Here is a 10,618-nt window from a genome sequence, read left to right as displayed (position 1 = left end):
CATCCTGCCCTTCACAGCCATGCTCAAGCTCCAAATTCTGGTAACAAGTCTTCTTCCCTGGACAGTAGAGAGACAGTTACTCCAACAAACGCAGGAGCTGACCCTTTATATCAGAAGAAACTATGAACGAGCAGGTGTCCCAATACTTCTGTCCATATTGTGTAACAAGTTAAAGAACAACTTAAGCAATGAGCAGCTCATAGAACCCTGTTTTTCATGTGTGCGAAAGCATGACGAGATTTTGGAGAAGCATTACTGTGAGGATTTGATTGCATTCAGCAACAAGAGTGTTAGTGAGCTCAGGCTGCTGGATGATGATGATGATCCCAAACGTATTGGATGGAGCTCCACCATCATCATTCCAGAGAACACAGTTCTTCCACTGCTCCACAGCTTAATGCTGGGGGGCTTTACACCCCCCTCTAGCCCACACCTGGCATTAGGCAGCATGGTGCCAATAGGTTCATGTTTATTTATCTGCTCCAGAGAGTCCTATTCTATTGGCAGTATTATCCTATTTCAGTCGATCAGAAAAGACAGGCGTGATATCTGAAGTTTGCGTCTTTACTCTAGAAAAGGAGGTGCTAGGCTAACGAACAGCAAGACTTGGGCTGTCACCAATCTCATCTCTGCAAATCCAGGCCCAAAAACGTCCCTTGGACCTTATTTCAACATGCTAGCTAAAACTGGCTCCACGTCTCCACCTGCAGGACCTCCCACTGTGCTACTCAAACTGGAGCGCTACGACTTTGCTACGCTACCTCCCATAAACACACATAGTCGGTGAACTGGCTATGCTACAAAGTCCCCAGGTGTGAGTGTGCGGTACCCTGCTATGCACTGGCGTCCTGTCCAGGGGGGACCGACCGCCACCTGACCAGGAAGAATCGGATTAGAAGACGGACTAACCACATACATTTTTCGACACCAGATGTGGGACGTTTTTGGGCGTGCATTCAGGAAGATGAGATCGGTCCAAGTGACAGTCCAAGTCCACTGCTTGTTAGCCTAGCATCTCCTACTCCTACTAAAAAGGCACACACCAGATTTTGGGGTCAGTGATACATCATGTCCATTAGATGTTCTTTGCCTAGCTACTCATTCAGCTACAGAAAGGAGCAGCTGGACGAGCTGCAGGAGTTCTATGGGCGCCGGAAATGCCATAAAAGTATTCGGACGGTTCTGGGAGATCCCCAGAATGCGACAAACCACAAAAGGCTCATGTCGTTTTCTTAAACCTTTTATATATCTTCTCTTTTAAGTTCATTTCTTCTCAAGCCTGTACATCTTTGATGCAAAAATACACACGTGTTTACAACAAACCATCTGACCACCTGACTTTCGTCACGTGAATTCCATCGAACATCTGAAAATAGAAATTCGCTACAGGCATGAGGAGCTCACTGGAAATCAAACTCAACCTCATGGGGGTTTGACGTCCTTCGCGTTTCTCCGTAGCTCACCTCGGCTATCGTGAAATGAAATGGCTACGGCTGCCGGTCCAGAACCCCTGTGCACTGGAGAGGGAAAGGCTGTGAAGATGAGGGTGCTTTGCTCCTCCTCTACTGCAATCGAACAGAACACATGTTGAATACATGTCAAGGCATATATATATATATAAAGCTGCTACTGAAAAGCTAGACGATCGACTACGAAACGACCTTAAACGGCGGTCCGGTTCGGTTTAACCAGGGTTTTCAAGACTAATGGAAAACCAACGGGTCTGCAAAACACACGTACTTGCGTGGCACCACGGAAGCAGGCATTTGCACGCAAACCTCTGACACTTTAGAGGTTTCCCCAACTCAGTTCTTGCCTGGACCGCCACCATGCAGTTTCAGACCTCATCCTGGGGCTGGAACTTCTCCGAAATGCAAAACGAACCAAAAAATAAAACTAAAGAATAAACGCTGAGAACTGAAATAAATAACCATGCCAGCGATGCCAAAGCCCAGGGAGGCACCGACGCTCACGTCTCACGTTGTAAACCTTTGCATATGTCAGGACAGAAGTTCATATCTTCAGACTCTGGAACTAGTGCCGTTACAGCGGGAGGTGACAGAGCTAAAACGAAGGTGCCCAGCCTGCTTCCATTTAAACACACTGAAACTCCAGACGAGCCCATCTTTACCCCCCGAAAAGCTGAAAAGCATCAGCTCGCTGGACTCGCTCTTTTCTACGTGGTCACACGACTACAGGTAGACGCAGAGCGGGAACGGCCTGAGCGATTACCTCGTCTAAAGGTCCCGCGTCAGACTCGATAATAGTCTAAAGGTGCCAGGATCTCTGAAGAGCAGCTTCAAAAAGCACGAGAATTAATAAAGACTGGAGGACATCAGCCCAGGATTAACATAACATAGGACTTCCTCAGGCTGGACTGTGCTGCTGTAAAGCATCATGAGAAGATCTCTACAAGCGGTTTTGCACGGCAAGAAGGCTAACTGTGAACATACTGCTCTAGAACTGAAACCGGAAGGGTCCGTTACATCTACCCCTCCTTCATCGCACACACACATAAATAAAAGAAAACACCTCCGCGCTCACTAAAGTAAGACAGCGCACGTCCGCCATGCTTCCTGTACCAGTAACATATTGGTAAGTGTTAAGTCTATGGGTCTGGGCTTCCCTCGATATGTCTGTGGACCAGTCCATTCAAGCCACCCTGCATCAGCTCAGCTTTAAAGGCCTCCTACGGAAACGTCACGCGGCTTAAGGGGAACCACAAAAGGGTCCTTCAGCGGCGGTCGTTCCGCAGCTACAGTTCACGTGACTTCATGGGCCGGCGGCGCTGCGGCTCCTCAGTGACGCCTCATCTTGACTTGGCGGGAAGGTTCGTCAGAGTGCGAGTGATGAGAGTGTTTGTAAAGAGAGGCGGCCTCCACCCTCCTCCAGGAGTTCTCGGAGCCGGTGTCCTCGTGCCGATTCTGCCTTGAGAAGTGGGACAGCCGCTGCTCTTCTTTGTCCATCTCTAAAACACGAGGCCTGGAGGGGAAAGAGAAACGCGGAGATCAGTTCATTTTTAATAACCACGAAAACCCGTAGTGTCATCCGATACCGAACTGATCCGATCTCTGTGTGTGTATAGATAATAATCCAGCCCCGCAGTTTAGATCAGACGAGCTGATGACTAATCTGATCAGTAAAATCCTATAATCAGACTTTCTGGACTGATTGATTTCGTTTAGTCAGACTTTTCTTAAAATTACTGTTTTATAGTGGTTAATATCTTATAATCCAGTCTGATCTCCTCCCTGACCAATCAGCTCCCAGCTCCTTTACAACACTAGAGTCTAATCACTTCCTGTGTGTGTGTGTGTGTGTAAGGTGTGTAGTGGTACACACTCTGGACTGATATCTGTGGTTGTTGGTTTACTGGTGTGTAATAACTGGTTTATAGTGCGTGTGTGTGTGTGTGTGTGTGTGTGTATTAGCGTTAGCCTACACTCTGTGCTGAATGGGTTCTTTAGTGCTGGTTTAAAAACAATGGAAGGCAAGCGGTTCTCCCGCTGGTAAAACAGAACGTTTCTGTTAGAGTTTTATAAAGGTTAGATATTTTATATATATATATATATATATATATATATATATATATATATATATATATATAGAGAGAGAGAGAGAGAGAGAGAGAACATTCGCACCGCTGCAGCCAGCTGGGCTATAGTGCCTGTTAATGGGGACTTGAGGACAGCAGATGGCGCTGTGAGCACTGTGGTTAAAACAAAGACTTGGAAATGGATTAGGATTAAAATAGCCAATACCTGATCCGTTAAAAAGGCCTGGATCAGATCGAGACATCCCTAGTAACTAGTTGGCAAACGTTGCAGGCCAGAATGTAGATAACCTGTGAGAAGCTTTTATGGCCCTGGTCTGAAAACACCTGCTTCTAAAATGCACATTTTTCTTAATGAGGAAAAGAAACTACCGCACTTCCCAGGTTTCTCTGACCACACCATGGAAACATCAACTGTGATGTGGCAGAACAGAGAGCAGAGAGTTTGTCCTCAGGGTTGAATCTTTAGACTTCTTAAGATCAGGAATGAAGTGCTTCTGAAACTCTAGATCAGAGGTCTTCTAATCTGGACCTTGACTTTGCTCACGTTTCAAGAGTCAGCATCTGGCCGTGTCAGAGAGAGAGAGAGAGGTCGCGTGGTCGTGCTCCTACCTGTGCGCTGCATCTGGGTCGGCTTTGCGATGGGATCGCTTCGCTTTGAGCTTGTGGCGCCTCTCTGGAGGAGGGGTGATGGAAGGGCTCAGGAGAGTGGTGTCCAGACGAGGTGCGTTTGGCCTTGTCCTGTAACAGAAACAGAGAGAAAACACTGTGACCAAGACACTCCAGACAAGACACCCCAATCTGAATTCCACCACCCTGTAAAAATCACAAAGGCTCGCTCACTACTCACTTTCTGAGGATGATGACCGCTCTCCTCTCCTTGATATCCTGAGGCCGGATGCAGTGCGTGATGTCGTCGGCAGCATAGCCACTGAAACGGTAAGAAAAAAAAAAACAAGATCACTTAAAGCATCTCTGACCTCCAAGCCGTCGCCCACAACCTGAGAACTACCGTCCCAACAACCTGCGTATTTCCTCTGGTCTTCTGCAGATCCACTGCAGTTCAGCTCGACCCCTGATCTAACAAATCACAGGTCAGCACCAGGAGAACGTACTGGAGGGTTCATTCTACAGGGAACTTTGCCCTGTCCTGTTGTCCCGTTGGTAAGATCAGGTAACTTCCCCATGGAAAGGGGGAAAACAGGCAAGGTAATATGAATTCGGGAGAAGGCATCAGAGCAGACAATGAGAGAAGATCTATTGACTGTTTGTGAATTCCCACATTTTCCAGGTTCTGATCCGAAAGCAAGCACTTCTGAATGGCACATCTTTCCAGACCAGAACATGAGTCCTGACGGAGTTCTTAAATTTTGCTCATGAAGGAAATCTTACTCTCCATGTTCCTCCAACTGTAATTTCCAGTTCTTCCAGTTTTGGAATTACGTACTTTTCCAGATCTGAAAATAAGCTCTACAATGAAATATTCCCTCACTCCCTTGCGTTTAAAGCTTTTTGGAGCTTCTCAGAGTAGGAATGCTGATGTAGGACCTGCTTCCGTCAGAAAGGGTTTTCATGAATTAAAATAAATCCTCTGAAAAGCTTTTATGGTCCTGATCCAAAAACAAGCACTTCTGAATGGCACACCTTTCCAGACCAGTGCATGAGCTTACTTACTCTCCATGTTCCTCCAACTGTACCATAAAAATCTTAACTGAGCAGAGGCAGAGGGTTTCCTCCAAGCTGAATCCTCATAGTTTTCCACAAAGGGATGGTGGAACTTCTGGAGAAGAGAGCACTGGAATTCTGTACTTTTCCAGATCTGGAAACGAGCACCAGAATTCATGTTCATACATCTCCAGTGCTTCCTAAACTTTTCCAGTCTAGAAATTGTGCTCTTTTCTGGATCTGGAAAGGAGTAGCTTTTAAGTTTCACACTTTTCCAGACCTGGAAAACTAGAAATCTGGAAATTATCTCTACAATTACTAATTTTTGAAAGTTTTCCAGGTCTGGAAATGAGCTCTTACTTTTTTTCAACATTTAAAAAAGTTTTCCCCCAAGGATTGGAAATAAGGGCTTTGGAATTCTGTACGTGTGCAGATCTGGAAACGAGCACCATAATCCCATCTTCATGCATTTCCAGTGCTTCTTAAACTTTTCCAAGTCTTAAAATTGTGTTCTTTTCTGGATCTGGAAATGAGGGGCTTTTGAACTTCGGGATATTCCAGACTTGGAAATGAGTACTGCAGTTCATTTCCATACTTTCCTTTACCTGGAAAACTTTTTATAATAGAAATGAGAACTGGTGAGTCCAAAATGACCCCAATGCACTACCAAATGTCCCCGTTACACTATAGGACAGTCCAAAATGACCCCAATGCACTACCAAATGTCCCCGTTACACTATAGGACAGTCCAAAATGACCCCAATGCACTACCAAATGTCCCCGTTACACTATAGGACAGTCCAAAATGACCCCAATGCACTACCAAATGTCCCCGTTACACTATAGGACAGTCCAAAATGACCCCAATGCACTACCAAATGTCCCCGTTACACTATAGGACAGTCCAAAATGACCCCAATGCACTACCAAATGTCCCCGTTACACTATAGGACAGTCCAAAATGACCCCAATGCACTACCAAATGTCCCCGTTACACTATAGGACAGTCCAAAATGACCCCAATGCACTACTAAATGTCTCTGTTACACTATAGGACAGCTCAAAATCCCAACTGTGCACTACTAAATGTCTGATGCACTAAAGGACAGTCCAAAATCAGAGTAATGCGGTTCATTTCCATACTTTTCCAGACCTGGAAAACTCTTTACAACAGAAATGAGAACTGGAGGTGAGCTGCATTACACTAGGTACTTTTTGAGATTTGGAAATAAGCAACACTATTTCAAATTTTATGGAAATTTTATTTCCATTCCTTCAACCCCTAAAAGGTTTTGGAATTCTGCACTTTTCCCAGATCTGGGAATGAGGGCCTTTTAAAGACTCCTGCTGAGAACAAACTTTCCTCCCTCTTGTTTCAGCAGGTGTAAAGCTCCAGGCCTCCGTACCTGAGCACGGTGACGCTGCCGCGGCGCACCGGCACGCACAGCACAGGCTCGGACACGCGGATGGGCCGGAACTGGAACTTGCAGCCGAAGCAGAGGGCGCTGTCGCTGAAGAAGGACACGGAGACAATGGGCCTCTCGAAGATGTGGATGGGGTCCACATGCGAGACGATGCAGCCGCCCGGCTGGTAGTCGTTGATGACAGCGCTGTCCACAAAGCCCTCGGGGATGAGGCCGCGCGCCACGAGGCGGCTGATGACCAGCTCGTGCACCCAGGCGGGGATCTCGTCCACCTCGCCCTTGGAGTAGAGGCGCTCCTGGCCGGGACCCCTCCGCTCGAGCCGCGGGCCGTACGTGTAGCCCTCCCCGAAGAAGTACTTGTTGCGCAGCGGTGCGCGGTCCACCGTGTGCTCGCGGTACAGCCCGCGCTCACCGCGCGCCACCACCTCGTCGATCTCGGCCTCGATGCGCGCGCACTCCTCCGCCGTGAACACGCGTGCCTGCGTGATGCCGCGCTTCACCTTGCGCGCCTCCGACTCGCGCTCCCTTTTGCGAGCTGTCGCCTCCTCCTCGTCCTCCTCCTCCGCGTCCGAGGGGGGTCGTCTCCGGCGCTTCTCCCCGGCGCTCCTCGGCTCCTCCCGGTGCGGGGTCATGGCCTTCAGCTTCTCCCTCAGATCCGTGAAGCCGCTCGCAGACATGTTTAATCTCCCGTCACACCAACGCCTGGAAAATCGCTCCTCAGGTGCCCATGGTACACCTCCACAGTCCCAAATCACCTGAACCCCCACATCAACCGTGTCACACTACAGGACTAAAGGTCCCTGTTACACTATAGGACAGCCCAAAAACCCAACTGTGCACTACTAAATGACTACTAAAAGTTCAAAATCACTAAATGTCCCCGTTACACCACAGGACAGACCAAAAATCACCTCTATGCACTACTAAATGTCCCTGTTACACTATAGGACAGTCCAAAATCCCTACTAAATGTCTGTTACACTATAGGACAGTCCAAAATCCCTACTAAATGTCCCTGTTACACTATAGGACAGCCCAAAATCCCTACTAAATGTCCCCGTCACACCACAGGACAGTCCAAAATCACTACTAAATGTCCCTGTTACACTATAGGACAGCCCAAAATCCCTACTAAATGTCCCCGTTACACCACAGGACAGTCCAAAATCCCTACTATATGTCCCCGTCACACCACAGGACAGTCCAAAATCACTACTAAATGTCCCTGTCACACCACAGGACAGTCCAAAATCACTACTATATGTCCCCGTCACACCACAGGACAGTCCAAAATCACTACTAAATGTCTGTTACACTATAGGACAGCCCAAAATCCCTACTAAATGTCCCCGTCACACCACAGGACAGTCCAAAATCACTACTATATGTCCCCGTCACACCACAGGACAGTCCAAAATCCCTACTATATGTCCCCGTCACACCACAGGACAGTCCAAAATCACTACTAAATGTCTGTTACACTATAGGACAGCCCAAAATCCCTACTAAATGTCCCCGTCACACCACAGGACAGTCCAAAATCACTACTATATGTCCCCGTCACACCACAGGACAGTCCAAACTCGCCTCAGGTGCCCGTATTAAAGTGATCCCACCCTCAGTGCAGCTTCCACAACAATATGTGACTACGTTACACTCCAAAATCACCCTCCAAGCTGCCCAGCCCGTGTCCTAGGGGTCCACGTTACACCCCCTTTCCCCTCAGTGCCGCTATCTTAGCAGCTAACGCGCTAACGCTCGAGCTGGAGAGACGTGACAGAACACACGCGCAGGCTCGGCTACTGTTAGCGCCTTAGCCGACCGGCTCGCGCGGAGCACGGTCCACCAAAAGTCCCGGGGTGTGTTTCTGAAGTGTCCCGGGAGGAGCAGTTCGTGCGGACCCGCGTTTCCGGCGGCGTCCACAGCTCGCCCCCGCTCCTGACACCCGCGCGGAAAGTTAGCTGGCTAAGTTTTGTTGTTAGGTCAGTTAGCGCTAGCTTCCATAGCAACGCTAGCTAACGGCTAGCCACAGCTAGCGCTAACCGAGGCAGAGGCGGGGCTGCTGTAGTCCTGCTGTAGCTAGCAGCCAGCTGCAGAACCTGTCCGCCTGTTAGGCCAAAATCCGAGCGAGAGGGGAGCTCAGCAGGTCCGCGGCGCGGCGCTCAGGCTTCGGCGAACGGAGCTTTGGAGGAAAATCCACTCGACTGTTTGGTCGTAGTGCGCATGCGCAGACAGACAAGCCCACAAACACCCGGGGGGTCTCTGTCTATGGACGCCGCTCATAATCAGGGCGAATCCCAAATGTCACCATCTTCCCTATGTAGGGCACTAGACACGTCTGAAACGGCGGCTTCCGACCGAGGCTGAGTCCCAAAGGCCTTCCTATGAGCCACATACTGCGCTGTTAGGGTCGTTGTGTCATCACCTACGTAGTGCACTACATAGGGAGCAGCGTGCTATTTGAGATGCAGCCAAAAACGAACTCAGTTTAAAAGTCCCAAATAAACGCAGGTATAAATTATAAATCTATATAAAAATAGATTATATAAATCTACATAAAAACAAATTATATAAAAATAAATTCATATTTAAAACATATAAAATAAATCTATATAAAATAGATTATATAAATCTACATAAAAATAAATTATATAAAACCATTATATAAATTATAAATCTATATAAAATAGATGATATAAATCTACATAAAAGCAAATTATATAAAAATAAATAAATATATAAAACATATAAAATAAATCTATATAAAATTAGATTATATAAATCTACATAAAAGCAAATTATATAAAAATAAATAAATATATAAAACATATAAAATAAATCTATATAAAATAGATTATATAAATCTACATAAAAATAAAAAAATTAAAAATAAAGTATATAAAAATAGATTATATAAATCTACATAAAAATAAATTATATAAAACCATTATATAAAAATAAATCTATATAAAAATAGAAAATATAAATCTAGATTATTTTTATTTTTTAACATATATATTCAAAGACGGTTCTGTGAAAAATTTAGCTTGACATTTTTTCAGCTGCCGCGGCTCTGATTGGTCAGCCCAGAGGAACGCTGATGATGTAATCTAGTGGACTGCCTGGAGTTGACAACCTCAAGGCCTCTGCGTCTAGAAACGCATACTGTACTAAATAGTCTGTCAGGAAGAGTGCGCCACCAGATTCATTCTTCTGAAGCCGTCTGAAGACTTTGGGCACAATGACCAGAGGTATGTTCATGAGGCGTTCCCTAACCCTAAGAACGCTGTACCAATTGTTAAGCATGGTGGTGGTAGCATCACACTCTGTGGCTGTTTTGACCAGGGGTGGGCAACAGGGGCCAGAGTCCAGCACAGTTTGCTGATATCCCTGATATCACAGACCTGCTAAACCTGGCAATTATCAGGCGAGTTTAAACATGGACATAATGTCCATCCAGTTCCTACAGGATAATATTCAATATCCAACCAGTCCTTGCTCTCCTAGTGCCGGGAGCATTGCAGGTGATGAGGGGAGTCCTAGTGAGTGAGTGGGTTAATTGGCTTAGCTAAATTGGGGAGAAAATTGGGTGAAAAATAAATAAATACATTTATTTAAAAAATGATAATTCATTTATTTCATTTCATTTTTAAATTGACAAACAAACGGATGTGAAAAAACAGACCTTTACAAAAATAAATACGTCCAAAATACACAGTTACAAGAAAAGCAAAATTATTACATTCATTTTTAAAATTCTCCTGAGTAATACTCTGCTCCTTGCTTTGCTTTGCATATTTTTGATATGAATATGTGTGCGTGTGTGTGTAAACATGTCATAGTTAATACATGATTGCCTTAACAGCAAGCATGGCTTCACTTTGTATCAAACATAATTCAAAAACACAAAATAATATCTGAGCTATTTTTGTAGAAATGAATACAAAAATATTGTTTTTACATTAATCTCATCTGG

The 10,618-nt window shown here is 45.9% G+C and overlaps 1 protein-coding gene across 1 annotated transcript; it reads right to left on the bottom strand.

The window, feature by feature from the left end:
* Positions 1-1,224: 1,224 nt before the first annotated feature.
* Positions 1,225-8,854, bottom strand: alkbh5 (alkB homolog 5, RNA demethylase). The gene is made up of 4 exons (XM_072657751.1): positions 6,625-8,854; positions 4,404-4,484; positions 4,166-4,294; positions 1,225-2,982 (listed from the first exon to the last, which is right to left on the bottom strand). The coding sequence occupies exons 1-4, from the start codon at positions 7,317-7,319 to the stop codon at positions 2,799-2,801; spliced, it is 1,089 nt and encodes a 362-aa protein (XP_072513852.1). The 5' UTR covers positions 7,320-8,854; the 3' UTR covers positions 1,225-2,798.
* Positions 8,855-10,618: the final 1,764 nt, after the last annotated feature.

The sequence above is a fragment of the Salminus brasiliensis genome, chromosome 15 (genome assembly GCF_030463535.1).
Source record: "Salminus brasiliensis chromosome 15, fSalBra1.hap2, whole genome shotgun sequence".
In the NCBI taxonomy this organism is placed as follows: Eukaryota; Metazoa; Chordata; class Actinopteri; order Characiformes; family Bryconidae; genus Salminus; species Salminus brasiliensis.
This window is presented reverse-complemented; position numbering and strand designations above follow the sequence as displayed.